This window comes from Osmerus eperlanus, chromosome 5, assembly GCF_963692335.1.
Source record: "Osmerus eperlanus chromosome 5, fOsmEpe2.1, whole genome shotgun sequence".
NCBI classification, from domain to species: Eukaryota; Metazoa; Chordata; class Actinopteri; order Osmeriformes; family Osmeridae; genus Osmerus; species Osmerus eperlanus.
The window spans coordinates 21,868,334-21,896,293 of NC_085022.1; the positions used below are offsets into that span (position 1 = coordinate 21,868,334).

Below are 27,960 nucleotides of genomic sequence, written 5' to 3' on the forward strand. Positions count from 1 at the left end.
TAAATGAGTGGATCTTTGCGCAAGCGCGGGGACATAATACAATATAGCAGAGTTAATAGAGTCACTCAAAATAATAATAGAAATGGATGTAAGTTAAATTAATTCGTTTACTTTATTGAAAGACTCAAACAACATATAGGGAATAAAGTGAACTATACGATACTATGGGTTGGGTTATGATTCACAGAATCCGTCGTGCATTCCTTACAATTACTATCGCAGTCATGTTTAGGCAGGTAAATAGATGTTTATGATAAGAAGCCTACACACTGATACTATGAGACAATACCATACAGAACTCATATACACAAAGTAATACCCAAATGGTAAAAAATAAAACAAATTTTTGTAATAAAATCTGCTCCTTTACATTTTTTAAGCAGCTATCGCTACCTACAAAATATGTATCAAGTCTGTAGTAATATCCATACATGAGTTAAAACATAATTTCAACGTTCTCAAATCTCATGTAATTTTTTGTATAATGTAAAAAAAACTAAAACGTATTACTTAGTCTGAGTGAGCCAGTTTTCTTATAATAATTTTAAATGCTGTGTACAAAAGCGCATTGTGAAAATATAAAGCATTTATACAAACACCCAAACATAAAAGAATGTAGCAAGTATATACAATTGTGTTACATTAAACATTCTGTTATAATTAAATAATATAGTTTCTAATATAATTTCCCAGGTGTTTCTGTTAAAAGTACAATAGGTAAAGACTTTTCAATAAAAAAATTAAAGTTTTATGTTCTTTTAACATATTGTGCAAGTTATTCAGGCCCTCCGAGGGCTGACTAACAGCTCAGCGCCATTGGAATCTAAATTAATAATTTACAGCAGCCCGCTACTTTCCAGCCAATCCCCTTCAATGAGCTTTCTTCCTTTAATCTGTAAAAACCACTGACAATCAAACTCAAACTGGAGGAAAGCATGGGAAAATGGAGGGCTCTGTTTTTCAAATAAGAATATAATGTATAATGTTACCTATTGGAGTTTTAACATTGGTCTTAAAAATAAAAATAAAAATGGTAGAAAAATAAATTTGCCATATATCCCTGTAGTGCGAAACATGTTACAAACATGTGTCATGTTTAGACACTTTCTCCCTTAGTAGTCCATATACAATCTTTAACGTCTGGTGCACACCATATCTGAGGGTCGAAGAAAAAAAATATGGTGAGTTTACTCTCTACAGTAAGTGTTAACTTGTTTAAACTCTGTGGAGTTTTCTTTGTTATTCATGCAATGCGCAGATACGGGGTGCTGCCTTCCCAAGCAGAAACTGGACATTTGGTCAAAAGTTAGTTCATGTTGTTCTCGATACAATTAAAGGCAGGGTAGGTAATGTTTTTGAGAATTTAATTTTTTACTGAAATAAACTTATAGCGATCAATAAATCAAATACTCTGACAGTAAAATAAAAATATATCTGATATCTGTGGCCGTCGCAGGACTGTGATAAACATGACGGGCCACTCGCCTGTTTATCTACCTCAGGCAGCGTGTTCATGTGTGGGGGAGTGGCTTTCAAGGGAGGGGGTGGGACATTTCTGGTTAGATAATTTCAAACAAGCCAAAACTGCTACTTTCGCAAAAAGGACCTACCCTGCCTTTAACACTTGCTTTGACATGTGGTCGAGTCTTATGTCTCAACAATGACTTAGAGAAGATAGGGGCTCTGATCAGCATCAGTGGTTACTGGAGGGCAACATGATCAGCGGTTTACCTCTCTGGTGGTCTGGGTTCACGTTCTCATAGATCGGGTAGAGAGGATTCTCCTGCTCATTCCGTAGTTTCCTCGCTCTGAGCACGTCTCTGACACACTGGTGAAGGTACGCGTACTGGCACTGTGCAGGGGAACACACACTCCTCATGTAAACATACACAGCATCATGTGAACACACGCCTATGAATACACACACACACCAATATATGAACACACGTCTATGAACACACACACCAATATATGAACACACGGGCCATATAATGACACAACAGGTCATTACACAGAATTATCCATGATATGCATGCACAAAATACACATACACTCTGGGACTAGGGAAGAGAGCCCTTACACACACACGCACGCACGCACACACGCACACACACACACACACTTCTTGAGTCCTGGGCCTCTGACCTCAGTCTGCACCATGTGAGAGCGGTGTAGGCGCAGGTCAAACACCGCCCCATATAGATCCACTGTGTCCTTTGTCTCCATCTGCTGTAGAACTCGATCCAGACTGATGAAGGTTCCTGTTCGGCCCACACCAGCACTGGGGGAGAAAATGTATAGAGAAAACAAGAGGCATGTGTCATTTAATATAGTTTCATCACTTTGTAGTGTTTTTTTCCACAACCACCCACCCACCTGCAGTGGACCACGGTGGCCCCAGCACCAGGAGTCCTGTTGATGTAGTCGCGGACTGTCCTGACGAACTGGATGAGTGACTGGGTAGTCTCTGGGACCCCGTGATCGGGCCACACGGTGTAGTGAAACTGACGCACCACCCTGGAAAAACTCAGCTGCTCCTCCTGAACACAGACACACATGTACCAGTAAGGTGGAGCCATCCCTATTTAAATAGTATATGGGGTTGGCTGGTGATATGAGGCGCTAAAGCTTTTGTTATTCTGTTATCGTAAGTTGAACAGTTGTGTTTTGTATAGCGTCACTGTTTTATGAAAGCGGAAATGTTTTCCAATGGCTTGATGAAAGAATTGCAATCAATGTGTAATAATAACAAAAAAGGGCAGTAAATCATAGTGTAGCTGAAAGAATGTAAATCAGAAGGTAACTGAATCTCACGCTGCAGATCTTGAACTCGCGGATGGTCCACTCTGGCAGGACCGACTCAGACAGCATTTGCACGATGAGGTCACCGTAGTACAGAGGGTCCAGGTCGAACGGCCAGTAGTGGTCACACTTCACCTGCAACGGGCAGAGACAGAAACACCGTCAGGGACCTGCCCCCCGTGCCCCCCGTGCCCCCCGTGCCCCCCATTCCTACCAGCTAACACCCACCATGTTGTATCTCTCTCCAGGGTTAGAGAAATCTCTACCGGGCCATGTGTGCCTATACAGGGTCATGTACTGTAATACTTTGATCGGTCGACCAAACACTAGATCGTGTCGTGTTATGATGTGGAGAAAATAACTGTAGACAAAATAGCTGCCACTGGAAATACCCACCCTGCCTTTCTCCACACACTGCGTCACCATGACGATGTTGTGGACGTTTTGCTCCCACACCATTTTCCAGAAGTCGTCTTTGGTCCCTGGGAGAGGACCCTGCGTGGCTATGTACTCCCTTCGGAAGTTGTTACCCTGAAGGTTAAAAAGTACCTCTTAGATACGGTCATGCAAGTGAAAATCACATTTTCGGCATCCTTCATGTTAACAAAAAAGGCAGTTTAAACCATGCACTTCTGATCCTTCATTTCCCGCTGTACTTTCCCAATGCAGTGTTTGTATGTCACATTATAGTGTCCGCTAAATGAATCGAACTTAAATTAAATGGAAAGTCAAAGTGTATCTCATTTGCGTCTCATGATCCACTCACAGGAATGTAGCTGGCGTTGATGTAGTCTGAGCAAGGGTCATCATCCACGTACGACAGCTTCACACGCGTCGAATCGTCTGCACACACGTGGAAGATCATATAAAACAAACATGGAGGGATGGATGATGTCGTTACCTCGCCTAGAGCTGGACGCACTTCACTGCCTTGAGAGTTCCAGCTGTCGTCTACTCACAGGGAAGGATGTTGTTGTAGCGGTTCTTCCCCCGGTTCTCTGGGAGCAGGGCCGTGTCCAGAGGCTGGTTGCGTCCCACTTCCTTCAGATCCTGCTCATTCACACATGGAGATCTTATTCATGTGGTAAAAGCAACATCCAGGCAGTGCGTATATGAAGTGTCAAATACAGAACACAAGCCTCACTGTTGTAAACATGCATGTAGAGTTTCTACATGTTATTTAGTTATCCCTAACACTAACCCTAACCTTATATTTTTTCTGAAAAACACACATAATAATATATTATTTTGGGGGGGGAGGGGGGGGGGGGAGTTCATATTTAGGGCTTTTAGTATTTGAGCACAGACAAGTCCTTGATAGGTACCTCGTACTCCTCAGAAAGCAGGTAGTTGGAGTCGGCCTGCAGTTTGCTGTAGTGAGACTCAAAGTGCAGGGTCTTGATGGGGCTACAGAGGGGAGGAAACAGAGAGAAACAGCCAATGGCAAAACCAACCAGACAAACACGGCAAAATAAAAAGAACTGTGAAAACAAGCAGAAACTAAAGCAAGCATCTCTAAACATACCTTGAAATGCGTCGATTGCTGAAATCAAGTGGGATGAAGAAGAACTGGTTTCAGTACACTAATTTCTATTCTTTTTTACTTTAGCACCCTGAGATTGCCTTTACAATGAAGAGCTCACTAAACAATTAAAATGCATTATTATGATTATTATTGTGTCTCTGAATCCGTGTCTAAGCAGGTATGTTCCGTGTCTTACCCCCTGACCCCCATGTGCACCCCGGAGGAGGATCTCTCACTCCTCATGCTCATGTGGACCACTGGCCTCTCCTGAAGACTCCTGCAGGAGAACACAGAACACCAGACACAACACAGAACACCAGACACAACACAGAACACCAGACACAACACAGAACACCAGACACAACACAGAACACCAGACACAACACAGAACACCAGACACAACACAGAACACCAGACACAACACAGAACACCAGACACAACACAGAACACCAGACACAACACAGAACACCAGACACAACACAGAACACCAGACACAACACAGAACACCGGACAGAACATCAGACACAACACCAGACAGAACACAGAACACCAGACACAACACAGAACACCAGACACAACACCAGACAGAACACAGAACACCAGACACAACACAGAACACCGGACAGAACACCAGACACAACACAGAACACCAGACACAACACAGAACACCAGACACAACACAGAACACCAGACACAACACAGAACACCAGACACAACACAGAACACCAGACACAACACCAGACAGAACACAGAACACCAGACACAACACCAGACAGAACACAGAACACCAGACACAACACAGAACACCAGACACAACACCAGACAGAACACAGAACACCAGACACAACACCAGACAGAACACAGAACACCAGACACAACACAGAACACCAGACACAACACCAGACAGAACACAGAACACCAGACACAACACCAGACAGAACACAGAACACCAGACACAACACAGAACACCAGACACAACACAGAACACCGGACAGAACACCAGACACAACACAGAACACCAGACACAACACAGAACACCGGACAGAACACAGAACATCAGACAGAACACAGAACACCAGACACAACACAGAACACCAGACACAACACAGAACACCGGACAGAACACCAGACAGAACACAGAACACCAGACACAACACAGAACACCAGACACAACACAGAACACCGGACAGAACACCAGACACAACACAGAACACCAGACACAACACAGAACACCAGACACAACACAGAACACCGGACAGAACACCAGACACAACACAGAACACCAGACACAACACAGAACACCAGACACAACACAGAACACCGGACAGAACACAGAACATCAGACAGAACACAGAACACCAGACACAACACAGAACACCAGACACAACACAGAACACCGGACAGAACACCAGACACAACACAGAACACCAGACACAACACAGAACACCAGACACAACACAGAACACCAGACACAACACAGAACACCAGACACAACACAGAACACCGGACAGAACACCAGACACAACACAGAACACCAGACACAACACAGAACACCAGACACAACACCAGACACAACACAGAACATCAGACAGAACACCAGAACATCAGACAGAACACAGAACACCAGACACAACACAGAACACCAGACAGAACACCAGAACATCAGACAGAACACAGAACACCAGACAGAATCTTTCTAATCAATGGTGTATATTGGGAGATGCTTACACTTTGTGAGCCTTCTGTCTACAGATGAGCAGAGCTGTGATGGCCACCATCATGGCCACCAGGAACATGCCGGCACTGATGCCCTCGATCACACCAGTCAGAGGCTCTGGGGAGGACACACACTGGGAGGGTTAGGCAAGGTCACATTATCCACCATGCGTCTACATGCTAGTTACTATAACTGTAATAGACTTAATAAACTTAATGTCAAGGGCTGCTGTAGTTACATGGTAGGTAATATAACCCTAATGTAAAAAAGTTGCAGAGAACTATCTAGGGTGAAAATCCCAGCGTGACCATCTTTCCATCCATCTATCTCCGTCCTGTTCCACATCAAAGCGAGGAGCATCGCACCTGCTTCGGTGACGAGGGGGAGGGAGAGGAAGGTGTCTGTGTAGAGAGGAGAGCCGTGCTGATCCTCGTCCAGCTGGGTGAAGGCACGCACGCTGAGCCTGAGGGACACACAGTCTGTCAACACACACCTCCATGTTCACACAGTCTGTCAACACACACCTCCATGTTCACACAGTCTGTCTACACACAGCTACACCTCCATGTTCACCATATGTGTTACTCATTTAGCAGAGACCACAGCAGCGTACAAACACTGCAGATGTGGACTGAGAAGGTTATTCAGTTGTGGAAGCCTGAAAAAAACATGTTGATGTGCATATATATAAAACGAACATTAACATAATTGAACCTCCTCTACCTGTATGGGGTTTTGGGTTTAAGAGGTCCATCACAGAATGGGTTCAAGCCTTTCTCCTGGTCCTGGCCCTGGTCCTGGTCCTGGCCCTGGTCTTGGCCTAGGTCAAGGCCCTGGCTCTGGCCCTGGTTGTGTGTGCGGTCGCAGGGCCCTCCCAGACTGTCCATGCCGGTGCCCAGGTTGACCTCCAGGCTCTGGGTGGCGCTGTCAGGACCCTGGGCACAGTGGCTAGGAAAGTAGCTGGTCTGGTAGGCCGTGATGGAGCTGTTGGAGCGGTACTCCGGATAGGAGGGCATGGGGTGCTGCTGCTCTGGCTGCAGGGTCTCACTATCTGGACTCACAAGACAGAACAAAACGCCTCATATCCTGTCACGCAAAACATTCACCTCAGTGTATTGTGAAAAGTGTGCGTGTATTCTGTGTGTGTGTGTTAGAACTTGCTGTGTGTGTGTGTTAGAGCTTGCTGTGTGTGTGTTAGAGCTTGCTGTGTGTGTGTGTTTGTGTGTGTGTGTGTTAGAGCTTGCTGTGTGTGTGTGTGTGTGTGTGTGGGTGTTAGAGCTTGCTGTGTGTGTGTGTGTGTGTGTGTGTGTTAGAGCTGCGTAGCTTCAGTACCGTCAGACTCGGCCACTATCACTGTGAAAAACTTGACGGCTCCGTTGACGTCGCTGAACCAGCTGCAGTTGAACTTGAAGAAGATGGAGGACTTAGTGACCAGGGCAGAGCTGTCACTAACACGAGCAGAGAGGGAAGGCAGGGGCGGGCCTGAACAACACACACGCACGCACACACACACACACACACACACAGTCACAGTCACGGTAAAGTAAAGCACAGCTGTGGGACTATACTATAGATGACTTTATCTATCCTCAACATAACCACACACACAGTCCCCCCCCTTCTCACGATCGATCATGGTGACCACGCTGTCCTCGGAGGCGTCGCTGGTCATGCTGTCGGAGATGGCCTTGACGGAGACGGTGTAGCGTTTGTGGGGGTCCAGCTGGGTGATGTGGTAGACGGCGGTGTCTCTGCCGGTGCGGCGGGAGTACACCAGCGTGCGGGAATCTCGGTGGAGACACTCGATGGTGTAGGAGTCATAATCGGCCTCCGGGGGCGCCCAGGAGCAGGAGATGGAGGTGGAGCTCTGGGGACGACAGTGGAGGCTCTGCACACGCTCCGGCTCTGGAGGGGGGCAGCAGGGGGGCAGAAGGGGGGCAGAAGGGGGGCAGCAGGAGGGCAGAAGGGGGGCAGCAGGGGGGCAGAAGGGGGGCAGAAGGGGGGCAGCAGGAGGGCAGAAGGGGGGCAGAAGGGGGGCAGCAGGAGGGCAGAGTTACACAGCAACATAGGTTCCGGACTGGTTTTAGACAATCATCTATTAAAGAGAAAGTGTCTAGGGAAGGCTAATATTGTATAATATTATTATACTACTAGCATCATACTATTATTATACTATTACTTGGAGCTTGTTTGTTTTAATCCTGGTAAATACTAGGAACATCCACAAAAGGAACCACCCCACTACAGCAGATCACCTCCCCAGTTTTAACAGCACCGCTGGTGCCACCTACTGGTGCGGATGCTCTTGTGGATGGCGAGGCTGTAGGCAGGGCTCCCCCCGGCCCCCCCGCTGACGCTCTGCAGGCTGAAGCGGTACAGCCGGCCGGGGTACAGGCCCCGCAGTATCCTGCTGCCGGAGGTGCGGGTATGGTAGGGGTTGATCACCGCCAGCTGGTCCCTCGGGTCCCACAGCAGCAGGAAGTCATCGTAGTCCGACCCCAGAGGGCCGCTCCAGGTCACCTCCAGGGAAGTGTTGGTGACCCCTCCGAAGGTCAGCGACGACGGGGGTCTGGGGGCTGTGGGGGAGAAGGAGGAGGGTGAGGAGGGTGGGGTGAGGAGGGCATGACAGTTACACAGTTACACAGTACAGTACTACAGTACCAGTTAAACACTCCAGTTTTACTGTTAAACACTCCAGTACTACAGTTAAACACTCCAGTACTACAGATAAACACCAGTTCTACAGTTAAACTGAGTGTCTGCTAAGTGAGTAACGTGTGAGTCTCACTGGTCCTGCCCATGGCGTCGGCCCTGTTGGACAGCTCCCCACTGTGCGTGAGCACGACGGTGCTGTAGAGACGTCCTGGAACCAGCTGTGGGAACACGTGCTGCGTGACCTCTGACCCCAGATGCTGCTCGGCCTGCTGGGAGCCGTCGGGGTTGTAGAGGGACAGCAGGTAGCCACTGACGTCACCCTCCGCACGCTCCCAGCTCACCTGCAGGGCCTCTGATTGGTTGAGGCTCCTCGCCTGTAGGGAGGTGACTGCAGCGGGGACTGGATGGAAGGAGGGGGGGAGAGGAGGGGGAGAATAGAGAGAGGGGGGAGGAGAATAGAGAGAGGGGGAGGAGCGGAGATGTCAGGGAGGGGTTGTTTAATCTACATTCACTTAATGGGGGAGGTCAGAATGAATGAGGGAACATGCATACTGGTCCTGGCCCAGATGGCAGAGTCGTTGGTCTGCTCTCCGCTGCGCGTGAGCACCACCAGCCTGTAGGGGGTGCCAGGCGTGAGCCCCAGGAAGGAGCAGCGCAGCATGCTGGGAAGACCGCTGCGCCGGTCATGGAGGCTGTCATCCCCGGCGTACAGGAACACATCGTAGCCCTCAAACTCGCCCTCGGGTGGAGACCAGCGGAATGACAGACTGCTAGTGGTGGTGGTCTGGATGGACAGCTCTGTCACAGCTGCGGGACCTGAGGAGGGAAAATAATCTTTCATTGAAAAAGGTTCTCTTATATGTTATGGTTTTCTCACCATAAAATATAACTGCTTCTCAACTTCACATTTTCTCAACACATACATTTGACCAAAAGTCCAACAAACAGTTGAATGTACACAAAGGTGCCACACTACACGTGGAGCACTGTGTATCACTCAGATGTGAACATCCAGCAGCGCTGTTCCTCCGCCTGAGAGGCGTGTCTTACGTGGGCCTGAGAGGCGTGTCTTACGTGTGCCTGAGAGGCGTGTCTTACGTGTGCCTGAGAGGCGTGTCTTACGTGTGCCTGAGAAGCGTGTCTTACGTGTGCCTGAGAGGCGTGTCTTACGTGGGCCTGAGAGGCGTGTCTTACGTGTGCCTGAGAGGCGTGTCTTACGTGGGCCTGAGAGGCGTGTCTTACGTGTGCCTGAGAGGCGTGTCTTACGTGTGCCTGAGAGGCGTGTCTTACGTGGGCCTGAGAGGCGTGTCTTACGTGGGCCTGAGAGGCGTGTCTTACGTGGGCCTGAGAGGCGTGTCTTACGTGGGCCTGAGAGGCGTGTCTTACGTGTTCCTGAGAGGCTTGTCTTACGTGTGTGTGAGAGGTGTGTCTTACGTGTGCGAGCGTCTGCGTGGACGCCCTCGCTGTGCACGTCTCCGCTGGCGGTCTGGACCAGGACCCGGTACTTCCTGCCCGGCGTGAGGCCGTGGAAGCGGTACTGGGTGGCGCTGGCGGCCTGGGAGGAGTTAGCCACCAGCCCGCCCCTCTCCTCCAGGAGCTGCAGGATGTAACCCTCGGCAACGCCTCGAGCCTCCTCCCAGCTCACCTGCAGACTGCTACAGCTGTGGAGGTTGTCTACCTGGAGACCTGTCACTGCCGAGGGGACTGGAGGGGGAGGGAGGGAGATATATAAGAACTAGTAGAGGGTTGGTGATTGGTTATTTTAGTTACGGCATGGTGGATGGGTGTAGCTCAGTGGTAGAGTATTTAACTGAAAACCAAGAGGTCCCAGGTTCAAATCTCCACCTGTCTGCCACTTGAAGAGATTAGATTACATCGATTTACATTTAAAGATACTTGAAATCTACTCAGTCTTCTTTAATGACATCATGGCGCCTACCGGTGCGTGCGTTGGCTGTGAGGCTGTTGTTGAGCTCCCCGCTGAGGGACACTACGGTGATGCTGTAGATCTGCCCAGGCTGCAGGGAGCTGAAGCCCAGCTGGTTCTGGTGCTTCTGGATGGGCCTGGACTCCAGCCGGCGCGCCCCCTGCTGGAGAGAGACCAGGAAGCTGTCCACGTCCCCGCGTCCTGGCGTCCAGCTGGCCCGCAGACTGCTGCTCTGACCGCCGTTACTCACATGGATGTTCTTCACCTTGCTGGGGACTGGAGAGGAACATGCATCATTTCCACCACAATACTGGTTTGCTCTCTGCTTTTTAGGATGTTATGAGGACATGTTTCTATTGTTGACACTCTGCCCGTGTTTGTCACTGCTGTTAGGATTTAAACTTGGATGACACTCAACCTGAATAAGCTGCTTTTCAGAAGGTCAGCAAGGTTCAACAAGCCGAGTCCATCCCCCCAAAGCTCCACATCCCTCCCCAGCAATACAGCAAGAAGGCTGGGTCAGCTGAGGGTCAGCTGAGGGTCAGCTGAGGGGCATCTACCTGTCCGGCCCTCTATGAACTGAGCCCTCTGATTGGGCCCGCTGAAGGTGGAGACGTGGATCTTGTAGAGGCGCCCGGGCGTGAGCGAGGAGAGCAGGCACTCCCCGGACGCGCTGCCCAGTGTGAGAGGAGGGAACACCTTCATGTCGTTGAAGAGGAGCTGCACCTCGTAGTGATCCACATCGCCGGGCGGAGGCAACCACGTCACACGCAGCTCCTCCGTGCCGCGGCCCGCCAGCGCCAGAGCCCTCACCGCCGCCGGGACTGGAGCGGGAAACCCGGAAGGTTACAGAGGTCGAAGTTCATGTGTCGACATGTCAAATTTAAATCATGCCCTTGAGTCGTGTTTATTTGTGATGGTTCACTCAACAAACACGTGTGCTATAACTTAATTTCCTGATTGATAGGTTCAACCATTTGTATGTCGCTTTGGATTAAAGCATCTGCTAAGTGAAGAAAATGTCAGGTAATGTGATTTGGATCTGGATTTGAAAAGCACTGTTCTGCTTAAATGACAGTCTGAAACACAACCAGGCTGGAAAACAAACCCACACCAGAAACACAACCAGGCTGGAAAACAAGCCCACACCAGAAACACAACCAGGCGCTCCGTGTGACTCACAGGTGCGTCCGTGGGTGGAGACGCTGGTCTCGTACTGCCCGCTCCAGGTGCTCACCACCACCGTGTACAGCCGGCCCGGCACCAGCCCGTTGAACACACACTCGTTCTGGGTCTTCTGCACCGTCTGGTTCTGGTGGAACACGTTGTTGTGCTTGATGACCACCTGGTAGTGGTCGAAGTCCCCCGCCGCATGCCGCCAGTACACCTTCAGGTAGTCGTCACGGGCAGAGTGGATCGCTGTAGGACTCTGCACACTGGACGGCTCTGGAGGGTGATGAGAGAGGTGAGGAAGTGGTTAAAGAGGTGAGGAAGTGGTTAGAGAGGTGAGGAAGTGGTTAGAGAGATGAGGAAGTGGTTAGAGAGGTGAAGAAGTGATTAAAGAGGTGAGGAAGTGGTTAGAGAGATGAGGAAGTGGTTAGAGAGGTGAGGAAGTGGTTAGAGAGATGAGGAAGTGGTTAGAGAGGTGAGGAAGTGGTTAGAGAGATGAGGAAGTGGTTAGAGAGGTGAGGAAGTGGTTAGAGAGGTGAGGATGGTGATTAGAGAGGTGAGGAAGGTGATTAGAGAGGTGAGGAAGTAATTAGAGAGATGACTCTGACCACTGAAATAATAGAACTATCCACTTCTGATCCTTGATTCACTGCAGTACTTTCCACAAGCACTATTTGCTACCCTCACTTCAGATGAAAAAAGTCTGCTACAGGTCATGTGACATGCTACAGTTCATGTGACGTTCTACAGGCAATGTGACGTGCTACAGGTCATGTGACGTTCTACAGGTCATGTGACGTGCTACAGGTCATGTGACGTGCTACAGGTCTACATGTGACGCCTGCGACGGCAGAAGACCTACGTGTGCGCTCCTGCACGACCGTGTGGTTCTCATAGGCACCGCTGCGGGACGCGATGGAGATGTCGTAGAGACGACCGGAGACCAGTGAGCTGAACACGCATGACGGGCTGGTCTTGGACACGGCCAGTGTGTGCACCGTCCTCTCCCGGTCTCTCAGGGTGACCAGGTAGCTGTCCACCTCGCCCGGGGCGGGACGCCAGGACACGCTGAGGAAGTCCATACGACCGTTGTTGCTGACAGTGACCTCGCCAACCGCTGCCGGGACTGGGAGAGAAGGAAGGAAGCGTCATTATAAGAGTTAGGACTGGGGGGTGATGGGGGACAGGAGAGAGAGAGAAGAGGTAGGACTGGGGGGAGATGGGGGAGAGGAGAGAGAGAGAAGAGGTAGGACTGGGGGGGTGATGGGGGACAGGAGAGAGAGAGAAGAGGTAGGACTGGGGGGGTGATGGGGGACAGGAGAGAGAGAGAAGAGTTAGGACTGGGGGTAACAATAACTTAAAGCACTTTGTAATTGTTGTCACTAATAATCAATTTGTCAGGTCTGAATTCTCTCCGTCACCACCAAACACTGTAGAAACCCCTCCTGCTTTCAAACTAAACCCTCCAGTCAGGCTTCTGTCGGCTACATCATGTTGTGGACCTCAGACTTGTACGGTAGATTGGTCTGCACTTTATTCAAATTCCCCAAACCGATTGCCAATTGTTCCGCCATCTCTCAAACGTACACGAAGGCCTTTAGCACAACTTTAGAACTACACGTTGTAGGCTACAACTCTCACGTAAATACCACTCCCCTGGCACAAACAACACCGATGTGCTATTGTGTTGTTTAGTAGCTTTTAATTAAACGAGAAACCCCTGAAATATTTGAGGCCAACTAATATTGCGCACAACAGTTCATTAATTTACTCGGACTTCTATGATCCTGCTATCACCGGTGCAGGAACTCACTTGGTTTTTAATATTGGACGTCTAGGGCTATGTTTCGAAAAAAAAAAATCGTACTCGTAAAGGCCTTTGTGTATTTTTATTGTTTATGCTTTATTTCATATATTTTTTACTATTCGTTCTGTACCCTGGCCATCGTTGAAAATATCGTTATAATAACATTAATATATTATAAATGTTATTTACCCGTTCAGATTCGTGATGCAACTGTTATTACGTCATAATGGCATGCAAACACATATAATTACAAAATTCTAAGCATTTGGTCAGAGGCGCGTTAACTTTCTGTCCCTGCATAATCCTATCCATTACATAGACGAGGTTTTCGTGTTCAAACGCTATAGCTGTCTTTCTATATATCGTTCTTCATCACAGCGGACTTCAATTCAGGTGAGTACTTTGACATTTAAATGGTTGGCCTATGTTGGAAACGAAATGTTGATATTTCCTTAGACAAAAATAGATATTTAGAGCAAAAAGTCAATACTGTATCACTTGAAATACGCCTGTTTAATCTCAACGTGATGAAAGGATGCCGGATTTGGCGAACGTTACGTTTTCTATAACTTCAATTTGAGCGTTCAAAACCAATATTTATTAATCTCACATCTTATTTAAATTTAGAAGCATACACCTCTAGCTAGGCCAATTTGAGAGACTTTGTCGAGTTAAACTTTGTCAGGCATGTTAGGGCTTATCAATTTAGGTAGGCCTACAGAGAGGGCTTGCGCAGTTTGCTCAGACACAAGAAAACTGCAATTACGTCTAAGTCATTATTCCGATACAATCGACATCAGCAACTTCGTCATACTAATAATATGCAGCTAGCAAGTTTAGTAGTACCCGCTATACAAAAAAAAGCAAATCTTAACGGGTTAACAACGATAACTAAGGTGGGCCGGGCTTTTGCGAAAGGTCAATTGGATCTGCTCAGACAAGAAAAATGCAATGAGACGTCACAATCCTTATTCGATAAAATAAACATCACCAACTTCGTCATACTAATAACTAGTATTGAGTGTAGAGTTGACAGCAGTAATCCGTATTACAGACAGCAGAATAAGACATACTGTTTGAGGTGGTCTTCTTAGAAAGTGGTTAACTAAATACTATCTTCATTGCTGACATTTTGGAGGAATCCTGATGTGTGTATATTTGATTGGTGGTTTCAAACGCTAAGATTTACAGGTTATAATTGCAAGATTTTTACTTCTGTTTTGCCTTTTCAGAGGGGGTCAACCTGAAACCCAGAAGGAGGTCATCATGCCTTTTCCTTTCTGGAAACGGAAACCGCTAGTAAGCACAACATTGATTTTCATCCAAATCTAGACAATCAATGTATTAATATTGCTGTATTTTCTATCAATGTCAGCTTACAAAAAGGTGTATTTGTCTCATCTCATCCGCAGCTACACACATGCAAATGTGACATTCCTGGCTTCCAAAGCCACATAAAAACAGTGTCTGAGACTTTGCAGAAACTGCAGCGAGACCATGAGCTCTTGGAGTCTAAGATTCTGGGGCGAAAAGGTTTCCATAAGGAATGGATGGAGGCGGGAGACCCTGAGCAGGCCATCAGAGACCTGGAGGAGAAGCTGGATGACTTGGCGAGGGACCTTGGGAGACAGGTCACACGACAGGGAGACCAGACCCAGAGTCAGCTGGTGGACAAGGTGGAGGACATCTCCAAGACTCTCTCACAGGAAATGAGGCGTCTGTGGAGGATGTCCAAAAAGGTAAGGACGATAGGTCTAAAGATTATTTACGATTTGCTTGATTTTTTGGCCGGCTTTTGATGTTTTCATTAGATGGTTCACTTATTTGCATCCAATAATGTTGAGGACAATGCTTAGTGGACATGCAGTTATTATTTTAACATTTAGGGGTTGTGCATGAATTAATTAATTCACTTTGAGGTTTTAATGAATGTATAGAACGAACATAGACTGACTGTATGCGGTGAATAAGATCATGTATTTTTTTATGTAAGCCAAAGGAAGAAATCCAGTTTTACTGTATTCTAATGTTCCCATGTATTCATCTAACAGAGTGATCCAGGGTTGGAGTCTGAGGTCTTGGAGAAAGGTGAAAGCCCCACAGTGAAGGTCCTGCCAGGCAGACTTCCAGGTTTGGAACAGACCAAAATAACCTCCCTGACTGCTAACAACTCTGGGGTTCCTCTGGAGCAGCAGATCAGCAGACCACTGCCACCCACTCCCCGCCGTTCGAGGAAGAAGATCCTCTCTTCCCCGGGCCCTAAGTCGGCCACTCCTCTCTCCCCGAGTGGTGCATCTCTGCCGGGGTCTAGAGCATGCAGCATACTGCAGTGTGTCATGTGTGGGCCTGAGGCAGACACAGATCCGGGCAGGCAGGAAGTCAACTCCACGGAACGTGGCTTACAAGAGGAGCAGGATGAGCAGATCAGCAGACCACTGCCACCCACTCCCCTCCGTCGAAGGAAGAAGTTCCTCTCTTCCCCGAGCCCTAAGTTGGCCACTCCTCGCTCCCCGAGTCCGGCATCTTTGCCCGGATCTAGAGCATGCAGCATAATGCAGTACGACATGTCTGGCTCTGAGGCAGACACAGATCTAGGCTGGCAGGAAGTCAAGTCCACAGAACGTGGCTTACAAGAGGAGCAGGATCAGCAGTTCAGCAGACCACTGCCACCCACTCCTCGCCGTCCAAGGAAGAAGGTACTCTCGGGCCCTAAGTTGGCCACTCCTCGCTCCCAGAGTCCGGCATCTCTGCCCGGGTCTAGATCATGCAGCATACTGCAGTGCGACATGTCTGACTGTGAGGCAGACACAGATCCAGGCAGGCAGGAATTCATGTCCACGGATGGTGGCTTACAAGAGGAGCAGTTCAGCAGACCACTGCCACCCACTCCCCGCCGTCGAAGGAAGAAGTTCCTCTCTTTCCCGAGCCCTAAGTCGGCCACTCCTCGCTCCCTGAGTCCGGCATCTCTGCCCGGGTCTAGAGCATGCAGCATACTGCAGTGCGACATGTCTGGCTGTGAGGCAGACACAGATCTAGGCCGGCAGGAAGTCAAGTCCACAGAACGTGGCTTACAAGAGGAGCAGGATCAGCAGTTCAGCAGACCACTGCCACCCACTCCTCGCCGTCCGAGGAAGAAGGTACTCTCGGGCCCTAAGTTGGCCACTCCTCGCTCCCAGAGTCCGGCATCTCTGCCCGGGTCTAGATCATGCAGCATACTGCAGTGCGACATGTCTGGCTGTGAGGCAGACACAGATCCAGGCAGGCAGGAATTCATGTCCAGGGATGGTGGCTTACAAGAGGAGCAGTTCAGCAGACCACTGCCACCCACTCCCTGCCGTCGAAGGAAGAAGTTCCTCTCTTCCCCGAGCCCTAAGTCGGCCACTCCTCGCTCCCTGAGTCCGGCATCTCTGCCCGGGTCTAGAGCATGCAGCATACTGCAGTGTGACATGTCTGGCTCTGAGGTAGGCACAGATCCAGACAGACAGGAAGTCAAGTCCACAGAACGTGGCTTACAAGAGGAGCAGTTCAGCAGACCACTGCCACCCACTCCCCGCCGTCGAAGGAAGAAGTTCCTCTCTTCCCTGGGTTCTAAATCGGCCACTCCTCGCTCCCCGAGTCGTGCATCTCTGCCCGGGTGCAACATGTCTGGCTCTGAGGCAGACACAGATCCAGGCAGGCAGGAAGTCAAGTCCACGGAACGGGGCTTACAAGAGGAGCAGATCAGCAGACCACTGCCACCCACTCCTCGCCGTCCGAGGAAGAAGGTACTCTCGGGCCCTAAGTCGGCCACTCCTCGCTCCCAGAGTCCGGCATCTCTGCCCAGGTCTAGAGCATGCAGCATACTGCAGTGCAACATGTCTGGCTGTGAGGCAGACACAGATCCAGACAGACAGGAAGTCAAGTCCACAGAACGTGGCTTACAAGAGGAGCAGTTCAGCAGACCACTGCCACCCACTCCCCGCCGTCGAAGGAAGAAGTTCCTCTCTTCCCCAGGCCCTAAGTTGGCCACTTCTCGCTCCCCGAGTCCGGCATCTCTGCCCGGGTCTAGAGCATGCGGCATACTGCAGTGCGACACGTCTGGCTCTGAGGCAGACAAAGATCCGGGCAGGCAGGAATTCAAGTCCACAGAACGGGGCTTACAAGAGGAGCAGGATGAGCAGATCAGCAGGCCACTGCCAGCCACTCCCCGCCGTCGAAGGAAGAAGTTCCTCTCTTCCCCGGGCCCTAAGCCAGCCACTCCTCGCTCCCAGAGTCTGGCATCTCTGCCCGGGTGCGACATGTCTGGCTCTGGGGCAGGCACAGATCCAGACAGGCAGGAAGTCAAGTCCACGGAGCGTGACTTGCGAGAGGAGCAGGATGAGATCGGGAGGAGGTGGGAGGAAAGGCTGAAGGTACTGATGGAAGAGAGGGAGAGGAATCTGGCCGAGTTACTCAAGGTTTTGGAAAAGGAGATGGAGCGGAGGTGTGAGCAGCTGCAGAAGACAACAGGACAACCCAGCCCAGATGATACACAAACACCCAGCCCAGATGATACACAAACACCCATCTCAGATGATACACAAACGGAAGAGCAGAAGGTTGTCAGTCTCCTGGCTCCTCCAGATACCACGAAGGCAAGTGAAGGGAAACTCATAAAAACCTGTTTTCTTCGAAGGGCTGTTCCGTTGAGAATCCTTCGTCTTCAAAGAGAATTTCACCAAGAGGTAAAGAAGGAAAACGAACGGCTGAGTAATTTGGAGAAGACCATGGAGGAAGCAAAGAAGGCTGACAAATCCAGACTGGACGAGAAGATAAGGACCCTGCAGATGGAGTATGAAGAAAGGCTGACAGAGGAGAGCGAGAAAATGGAGAGAGAGAAACAAAGGGGGAAGGAACGGATAAAGTGCTTGCGACACACGGCGATGGAGAAATTAAAGGAGGAGCAACTAAAAGCGGAGGAAGGACGGAAGACGGAAAAAGAGAGAAGAAAGAAAACGGAAGAGAGGAAAAAAAGAGAGAAGGCAGACAAACTGAAAATGGAGGAGGAGAAAAGGGAGGAAAAACATAGGAAAGAGGTGGAGGAAAAGGAGGGAAAACTTCAAAAGAAGCAGGCGGAAAAACTTAGGAAGGAGAATGCAGAAATGATGGAAAAATGTAGAAAGGAAGAAGAGAAAAAGGAAGCAAAACGTAGAAAGGAGGAAGAAAAGGAGGAAAAACTTAGAAAGGAGGAGGCAGTAAGGAAAGAAAAACGTAGGAAGGAGGAGGAGAAAAGAGAAGAAAAACTTAGAAAGGAAGAAAAGGAGAAAAAAGAAAAAGAGGAAAAACGCATGAAGGAAGAGGAGGTAAAGAAAGAAAAACTTAGGAAGGAGGAAGAGAAAACTGAAGAAAAACCGGAGGAGAAAAAAGAACAAAAACAACCGACGGAGAGAAAGATAGAAAAACTTAAGGAGGAGAAAGGAGAACAAAAACGACAGAAGGAGGAAGATAAGAAAGAAAAACTTAAAAAGGATGAGAAAAAAGAACAAAAACAACCGACGGATGAAGAGAAAAGAGACCAAAAACGACAGAAGGAGGAGGAGAAAAAGAAAGAAAAACTTAAAAAGGAGGAGGAGAAAAGAGAACAAAAACGGCAGAAGGAGGAGGAAGATAAGAAAGAAAAACTTAGGAAGAAGGAGGAGAAAGCTGAAAAAAGATTTAAGAAAGAGGAGGAGAAATGGGAAAAGATACGTCGTAAGAAGAAAGAGGATGAAATCAGGAAAATTATACAGAGGAACAAGGCGGAGGAAAGGGCCGAAAAACACAGGAAGGAGAGAGAGTTTATGAAACAAATAAAGATGGATGTGGAAAACAGAAGGATAGCAATGTTGCTGAGGGAGGAAACGAGAAGGAGAGGAATACAGAGGAAGATGGAGGAGGAAAAGGAAGAACGCCGGAGAAAGAGAGAGGATAACGAGATTGAAAAATGGTTGAAGATGAAAATGGAAGGAAAACATAGGTCAGACAGAAAGGAAGAAAAACTGATGGATGAAAAAGATGTTGAAAAATGTAGAAAGGAGGAGGAGGAGAAAAAAGAATTGAGGAAGAAGGAGGCAGAGCAAAGAGATAAAGAAGCAAGAACACAGTTCCTGGAGAAGGAAAGAAAACACAGAGAGAGAGAGGAACAAATAAAGAACGAACAAGAGAAAAAGCGAGCAAAAGAAATAGCGAAGAAGCTGGAGAAGGAAAGAAAACAAAAAGAGAGAGAGGAACAAATAAAGAATGAACGAGAGAAAAGGCGAGCGAAAGAAGAGGCGAGGAACCTGGAGAAGCGTAGAAAACAAGAGGAGTGGGAGGATGGATGGGAGGAAGAACAAAAGTTAAGAAGGTGGATGGAAAAACGAAAGTCTTGGTTTACTTTGTTATTTTCGAAAAATACAATCGCCCCAATGTAAAGGTGCAAAAGAATAACAAAGAGGTGGAAAGAGTAATGATACGGAGGAACAAGGTGAAGGGGAAAAAACCTAGGAAGGAGGAAGTTATTGAAAGAAATAAAGATGAATGTGGAAGAGAGAAGGATAGAAATGTTGAGGAAGGAGAGGAATACGGAAGATGGGGGAGATAAAGGAAGAAGGACTGAGCCAGAGAGGGGAGAATGAGAAAATGGAGGAAAAACAGGATGATTTTTCTTTCTTTCTTAAAAAAAAAAAAAAAAAAACACATAGGAAGGAGGAGAAAAGCAAAACTTGTGAAAGAGGAGGCGGGAGATAAAAAGACTAACAACAACAAAACCTGGAGAAGGAAAGAAAACAAAAAGAGAGTCAGGAGAAAAGAAAGAAAGAGCAAGAGAAAAATATAGAGAAAGAAAGGCAGAAGCTCATTGGTAAAGACATAAGGATGAGCAAAGAAAGAGATGGTTTACAATTTCATTAAGAAAGAAAGTTGACCCTAATGCAAAGGTGCAAAATCAATCCAAGTGAAAAGAAAAGAAGAGAGAGAGAGATAGAGAGAAAGAGAAAGAGGAAAGAAAAAGACGAGAGGGTTAAAGAGAACCACCAGCAGTCAGAAGACAGAAAAAAGGATCTGGAAAACAATCTAACCAAGGAGGAGAGGCAAGGAAGGGAGCAGAAGATGGAGAAACCTGAATATGAAGCGACAGACAGCATCTTCATCTGATGCAGATTGGGTGATTTCAGGTAAGACTCGTCCAAAGCCATGTACCACTTTGTACACAAACTGGCCTAAATCCACTAAGTAGTAGGCTACCAGTCTCAAGAATAGCTAGCGCCACCTAGTGGTAGATTACCATGTCCTCATATACAGCTAGTGCCCCCTAGTGGTATGTGTGGTATACTAGTAGAAGTTCAGCTCGAGAAGAAAGCAAACTTGGACGTTTTTTTCTCCAGTGATTAGGTCAGATGACCACAACCTTCTGGCTGTAATGATTGGGCTGGTGAAAGAACAGAATGCAGAAAAGGAAAAGGCAACAAATAACTGAATCCTTTACTTCAGAAAATGAAATGAATGAATGAATGACATGAAATGAATGAATGACATGAAATGAATGAATGACATGAAAAGAAACGAATGAATGTAGGAGCAAACCTACAAAAGATGGGTCCTCCACAACAGCTGAAGTTGCAGAGACGATTTAATAAAGAGTAATTTCACACAAAAACAAATTGTAAATAGGGTTGTTATGTTATGTTCGTACTCACGAAACCTAAGAAATGTATTGAACAGGTAAAAGGTTCACTGTTAAATGTATTAGGACATAAGCCTTTTGGTATTTCCTAAAGCTAATCGATGTTCGTGAGAAACTAGATGTTTCCTGTGAGCTGACGGTACTGCATATGAGCTGGACACACACGGGGTCACCATCCTCTTCCTCACCGACCGGAAGGGCTGGCTCTTTGAAAGAAAGGCCTTGACATGTCTGATGTAGTCCTGACTTCCTGTACATTCCAGACAAATTCCAGAGTTCTGCACAGTATCCTGGCTGTCTCAAATACAGACCGGTTGACGCTCTATCACTCAACAATGTTATTGGAACCGACCATTTATTTTGGTCAATATCACAATAAAGTACCATGTCCATGTGTCCTTTCTGACCCAACATCCCCAAACATCACAAAACGCTCAATACCGCCCAAAACCAGTGCAGAAAAAAGAACTAAATAAACAACACACACATACAAAAAAAAAAATACTCTGTGAACATATAAACAGAAATAGGTGACCCTCCCTACCTGTGCGGCCCTCCGCCACAGTCTGCCGGGAGGTCAGCCCGGCCCTGACGGTAGTCACCACCACCCTGTAGAGGGCGCCAGGCTTCAAACCCCCGAAGCTGTAGGAGCTGGTGGGGCCTGCCGCGCTCTCGTTCTTGATCACGCTGCTGTCCAGGACCAGCAGGATGCGGTAGGAGTCCAGCTCTCCTGCGGCGCGCTGCCACTGGGTCTGCAGGCTGTCTGTGCTGCCCCCGTTACTCACCTGCAGCTGGGCCACCTGGGCGGGAGCTGGAGAGGAGGGAGGGAGGGGAGAGGAGGTGGGGGGGGGAGGAGGAGAGAGGGGAGAGGAGGGGGGGCAGAGGAGGAGAGAGGGGAGAGGAGGGGGGGGGGCGTGGAGGAGGGGAGAGGAGTAGAGGGAGGGCAGACTCTGAGATGTGTTGTCAGTAACCCAGGGGACACAGCATAACGTGTCAAATGATACCCAGCTCTACCCATCGTGTTAAGTGATACCCAGCTCTACCCATCGTTTCAAATGTTACCCAGCTCTACCCATCGTGTCAAATGATACCCAGCTCTACCCCTCACACATTATAAACAGAGGTCTCAGCACCAGACATCAGTTGGAATTTCCTGCCCTCAGAAACCGACGACTCACTGGTATGTCCCGTCACGGCCGCAGACACGCTCAAGTTGCCACTCCTGGTCGCCACGGTGATCTCATAGCGCCGGCCAGGTGTGAGGACGTTAAACGTGCACTCCCTGGCATCCCAGGCGAGCATTCTGGTCTGGGTGTTAGCTCCACCCGGGCCGGCGGCCCTGGGCTTCAGTAGCACAGTGTACCCGTCCCACTCCCCTGCTGGGCGACTCCATAACACACTCAGGGACGTCTCGTCACTGTGACGGACCACCAGCTGCTGGACGGGCCTGGGAGCTGGGATGGAGGGAGAAAGGGGGGTGGTGGGAGAGAGAGGAGGGAAGAGAGAGAAGGAAAGGGAAAGACAGAGGGGGGGGGGCGAGAGATGGAGAGAGTTGCACAGAGAGAGAGAGAGACAGGAGGTACAGTTTGTGTTGAAGAAGACATGATAAAACGCAGACAAGCAAAATTATTTTTTAAATGACAGCGGGCTAAACTATCCCACTGGAATATTCGCCCATCATACGTGGACGTGTTTCCCCTCAAAACACAAAAGGAGGGCTGCAGTTCCACAGCTGACTCACGCAGCCTGGCCTGGCAGAGCTCGGTGCGGCCCTGCAGCCCGCTCAGCGAGCTGACCTCCACCCGGTAGGCCCTGCCCGGGACCAGTCCTGAGAACTCCTGGGCGGGCCTGGCGACGGTCCTGTTCACCAGGGCCAGCGAGCCGTTCCACAGCACCACATTGTACTTCTCCCATTGGCCTCTAGGGGGCGACCACGTGGCCTTCAGGGTTTTGCCGTCGCTGAGAGCCACGAGAGAGAGGGAAGTCACACGATCCGGCACTGGAACATCAAGAAAATTACAAACTCAACTATTACAGATAAAACCCTTGTTTCATTCTGCAGACACATTTATCTTACACGTACAGAGGGATTTGACCAAAATGTATCTACAAATATGATCAACATTTCCAATAATCATGACAATGACTACTAACCTGTCCTTCCTGTGACCTTGGCCTCTTTAGTGTGCTCTGTCATCTTTGACCTCACAGACACCTGATAGGCTGTGCCAGGGGTCAGACCCTGGAACAAAACCTCAGTGACATTGGCCGCCAGCCGCCGCTCCTGATTGGTCGCTGACCTGGAGGACAGAGTCACCAGGTAGGAGTCCACGCCGCCTTCCCCTCTGACCCAGGAAGCTCTCAGCGTGTCCAGGCTGCCGTTGTTGTCCAATCGCAGGTCAGAAACAGCTGCAGGAACTGGGGAGACAATATGATTGGTTGAGAGGACAGGTGGTGTAACGCTCCCTCTGATGGCTGTGCTGATGTCATAATAAATAAAAATATATTTCAGTTATATTTCAGGAAGGGAATTTAATGTTAAGAAACTTTATTTTTTAAGTAGTAGAAGAGAGCCAACTTATTTTGAAGTAGCTTTCAATTCATAGTTTAGTGTAGTTTTTTGGTACACCTTACATATACACTTACATACAAACTCATACACACATTATCACACAATGTGAATATGAATTGAGAATCCTTTTTCTTTGGTTCAATCACTTAACTAAATTTACTTTTCTTAACATTTTTATTTTTGAAAGCATTCTTACTTTAAGGAATGTTTTTACACCTGCCTAAAATGTTGCACAGTACTGTACAGTACATACACACATACAGTCATACACACACACACAGCCATACACACACACATCCATACACACACACAGCCATACACACACACACACAGAGATCAGCCAGCTGCAGACTCAGGATGGGTGGAGCAGAAAAAGGCCAGAAATATCCTGGAAACAATAGCATAGTGCTGTGTGTGTGTGTGTGTGCGTACGTGCGTGTGGGCATGGATGTATGTGCATGCATGGGTGTGTGTGTGTGTGAGTGAGTGAGTGAGTAATAAAGTGGTTGCAGTGATGGAAAATAAAACAAAGAGCTCCGAGGTGAGCAATGTGGATAAGCACCTGAGAGTCAGTTTGAGTTTGGGTGGAGGGATAGGGTTAGGGCTTGAACAACACCCCCCTTAAAACACCAATAACTACACATTTATCCTTTTATACTTTGTGTCAATTGGATGATTCCAAGTCAGTGTAAAAGGCTGAGGAAATGTGCTGACAGACATCCCTGTTCAAGAAGGGGGAGGGGCAGGTACCTGTGACAGCACGTTGGGAGACAGAACTCTGCAGACCAGCTGCCTCCGTCACCACGGTAACTTCGTACAGGGTTCCAGGCAGCAGGTCGCTGAGGGTGTAGGACGAGATGCTGGTCTCCACGGTGACATTCCTGACCAGGATCCCCTGCTCCCGCAGCAGGACCCTGAAAAGGTCCCTCCTCCCTGGGCCAGCCGTCCAGGAAACACTGAGGCGTCTGGAGGAGGCTGAGAGATGGAGGCCGCTGACCGGAGAGGGAGCTGGAAGGGGACAGAAATGGTCAAACATTGTACAGACAATACAACACGCATATGGTTGATCAGTGTGTAAAGGCACCTGTACTTAGACAATGTAACAACACTTATCTGCGCACACGTCTGACCTGCATCCTGAGTTACAGTAAAACTCACAACCTAAACATGGTGGGTTTTCCCATATCCTGTTTCTGTCCTGTCTTTGATGGCTGTAAACTGTAAACAAGATTACCTCTCACAGAGTAAAACATGCCCACCTATCCCTGCAGTTGCCCATACGGGTGGGGCTGTCTTATTCCCAGCCACAGCCACCAGGGTGAGGGCATACAGGCTGCCGGGGGTTAGGGAGGTGAAGCCTGACTGGTGGGCAGCACTGCCCATAACCCTGGTCCTGTGGCTGACTCCGCTGTTGATGTCCCTCAGGGAGAGCTCGTACCAGTCCACCTGGCCCCGGGAGTGGGGCCAGGACACGCGTACACCTGGGGCCCCGGGCTGGCTCTGGGACTGGACCTGCTCCACCACCAGCCTGACTGGACCCACTGGGTCTGAGGGAGGGAGGGAGGGAGGGTTGTGATAAACATTCTTGAAACTCCAGTTGGAAAGTGCATCAAACATCTGTATCTTATAGGAATATGTACATCAGGAAGAAACAGGTTTGTATTTTACACAATGGGTCAATAAATGCAGAGATATCTCAGAGTCTCTGTGCTCCTGCAGAAGGCCACTGGTGGCAATGATTGAGGGGGCCGATAAGATTGTTTTGGTTTCTTAAAAGAATGTGACATTTTTGTGCATGAATCTCAAGTTTGCGAGCCTGGAGAGGAAACAACAGAGACAAAGGCACCTATGAGCAGACCCCAACAACTCAATGTTGAACTTTTACCCTTTCCTACTAATGGCTTCAACTCCTTCCGAATTGCTGAGCTTCAACTCAGCACAACCTTGAGGGTAATGTCTACTCCTGAACAGTCAAGGAAGGGCCACTGAAAAGGAAACCATACCCTACTGCATATGATCTTAGAAATGTATAAAACAAAAGATAAACAATGTGCACACGGTTTCCTGTTGAGATCTCCAGGAAATTCTGAGTCCCACTTTCTAAGACAAAAACAAATCTTCGGGCACTTGGACTGCTCAGGTTCTTGAGCGCGCTCTTTATCTAATCTATCTGTAGCGCGAAAACAAAAAGCGTCGGAGGCCTCCTGTATCCGCTGCTACGGAGAAACAATGCATGACGGAAAGTATCTCAGGGGAGCGAGGCCATCAGGCTGGAAACACACACTTAAGACGAGAACTTGAGGGCATTGTCCTCCGCTTCCATCCTCGCGTGATTAGAACCGCGCCGGGACTCAGATCAGCTGCCAGAGAGGTCAAGACCGTTTCTTGGCAGGACAGGACTAGAGGCCTTGACAATGTACCGAGTACTGTTTGTTAAAAACGGCGGAAGGACAACAGTTTAGCTGGCACATAATATCAGATTATCACTTTGGTGTAACGTAGGTTACGTTAAAAGTAGACGGGGGATTACCGCTATCGATCTTCTGCCCAAACATCCACCGTTAAAGCAGCGAGTAGGCTATAGTCTCACAAATTCAGGGATACTCATATTCATCACTATACCCGTCACACGAGTCTGCATTCCAAAACAAACTCTGCTTTATTATGAGGGTTAATTTACTTTCCTATATGATTAAGGTTGGTTGATTGAGGATAGGTTGAAAATGTGTTTATCAAAACAAAAGACTCGGAGCAAACTACTCAATTTATAGAAGAGTTATCATAATGTTTTTTGCAATGTGCTGCAGACGTGCCATTTCAATAAGCTGCATTCATTGCCGAATGTTCTCAACAACAGTTCACAGAGATATCTACCTCTAAACTCGAGCTAAACAACGTGGAAGCCATGCTAAAGTAGCTCCACAAATGTACACAATAAATTAAACAATTCTTAAACAAGCATCATAAGTTCCACATCTGAGTTATATTTCGAATTGTTTTAATATTCAAATCGTAAATCTATTACGTGCTTAAATTAGGTTTTCTTAATTAGATTTTTTTTATATATCACATTGAAAACCGTGAAACAAAAACAACGTAACCGTGAAAAATAAACAATTGTGTTCAAAGTTAAATTGCAGAATAGAGTTTACCTGTGCGTACTGAAACATAGGCGCTCTCTCCGTCAGTCTTGGATATCAGTCCAAAATGATGTAACGTCCCAGGCTGGAGGTCCCTTATCTCACAGATGTAAGCGTTTCTATGTTCTTCATACTGATCGCAGTCCGTTATTTCTGTGCGGTTATCCTCTGAAAACACCGTGAAGATGCATGCATCTCCAGCTGTAGATAGTTTGATCATAATAGAATCCGTGTCTGCGCTGGTCTCTGTCAGGTTAAATGAACACTTGCTTACTTCTGTTGTTTCAACCTGAAGAAAAAAAAACAACAAATTGCTACAGGTTAGCAAGGAATTAGGTTTTCTATTCAAGAAAAGGGTTAACAATCTCGGTAATTAGGCTAGGCCTACTCACCGTGACATAGCTCCATACTACTAAACAAAGTATCAGTTTACGAATTGCACATCTCATTGCGGTCGCTGTTTTAAATCCGTCCGTTTAATAAATAAAACAAAAAACATTAAATATATTCCAACGTCGTATGTCATAATCAGTCTCTTAAACTGCAATTTATACTAGGAGTAGGCTATCAGAACATGCGAGTAACTCCCGCTATGAAAGCTCTGCATCTCATTCTCTGTCAAATCGCGGAGAACTGTCGCAGGAACACCTCCGCCTCCCAGCTACAGCCAGTACCAGCACCTGATTCAGGTGAGGTAGATGGCAAATACGCTTACATGATTTAATACGCATTGTGATCAATAACTGCTATCCATAATATCCATTCCCAGGGACGCAAACGTCACCATTTCAGTAAAGGTTTAATATGTGCTTCTCTGAAAGATCAAATACACAAAGAGGTCTTGAAACTTTCCCTTGAGTGAGACAGTAGCACCTAGTCTCTCTGCTCCCCCAGACACCCCACCCTCTTTTCCTTCCTGCCTGCCTCGGACTTTCTCTGAAGACCGAAGCCAGGAGGGGGTTGCAGCTAGGGATGCAGCGATTAA

General features: G+C 48.1%; 2 protein-coding genes across 2 annotated transcripts in view; one reads left to right on the plus strand and one right to left on the minus strand.

Moving 5' to 3' along the window:
* The window catches only part of det1 (DET1 partner of COP1 E3 ubiquitin ligase), a 283,926-nt gene extending 259,648 nt beyond the window's left edge, over nucleotides 1–24,278 (plus strand). Inside the window, exon 8 of the mRNA XM_062462674.1 lies at nucleotides 24,242–24,278. The gene's annotated coding sequence lies outside the window, so the exon portion shown is untranslated. The remainder of the gene's footprint in view (nucleotides 1–24,241) is intronic.
* On the minus strand, nucleotides 90–27,836 carry LOC134021639 (receptor-type tyrosine-protein phosphatase beta-like). The gene is made up of 32 exons (XM_062462668.1): nucleotides 27,368–27,836; nucleotides 26,988–27,264; nucleotides 25,095–25,382; nucleotides 24,586–24,843; nucleotides 23,418–23,681; nucleotides 23,005–23,262; nucleotides 22,442–22,717; nucleotides 21,808–22,074; nucleotides 12,659–12,922; nucleotides 11,809–12,072; nucleotides 11,187–11,450; nucleotides 10,639–10,902; nucleotides 10,134–10,403; nucleotides 9,252–9,515; nucleotides 8,833–9,099; nucleotides 8,336–8,620; nucleotides 7,671–7,949; nucleotides 7,377–7,526; nucleotides 6,768–7,095; nucleotides 6,410–6,507; nucleotides 6,056–6,161; nucleotides 4,524–4,604; nucleotides 4,328–4,345; nucleotides 4,128–4,209; nucleotides 3,762–3,852; nucleotides 3,569–3,645; nucleotides 3,199–3,333; nucleotides 2,815–2,937; nucleotides 2,377–2,540; nucleotides 2,146–2,281; nucleotides 1,732–1,852; nucleotides 90–1,156 (listed from the first exon to the last, which is right to left on the minus strand). The coding sequence occupies exons 1-32, from the start codon at nucleotides 27,422–27,424 to the stop codon at nucleotides 1,134–1,136; spliced, it is 6,099 nt and encodes a 2,032-aa protein (XP_062318652.1). The 5' UTR covers nucleotides 27,425–27,836; the 3' UTR covers nucleotides 90–1,133.
* Nucleotides 27,837–27,960: the final 124 nt, after the last annotated feature.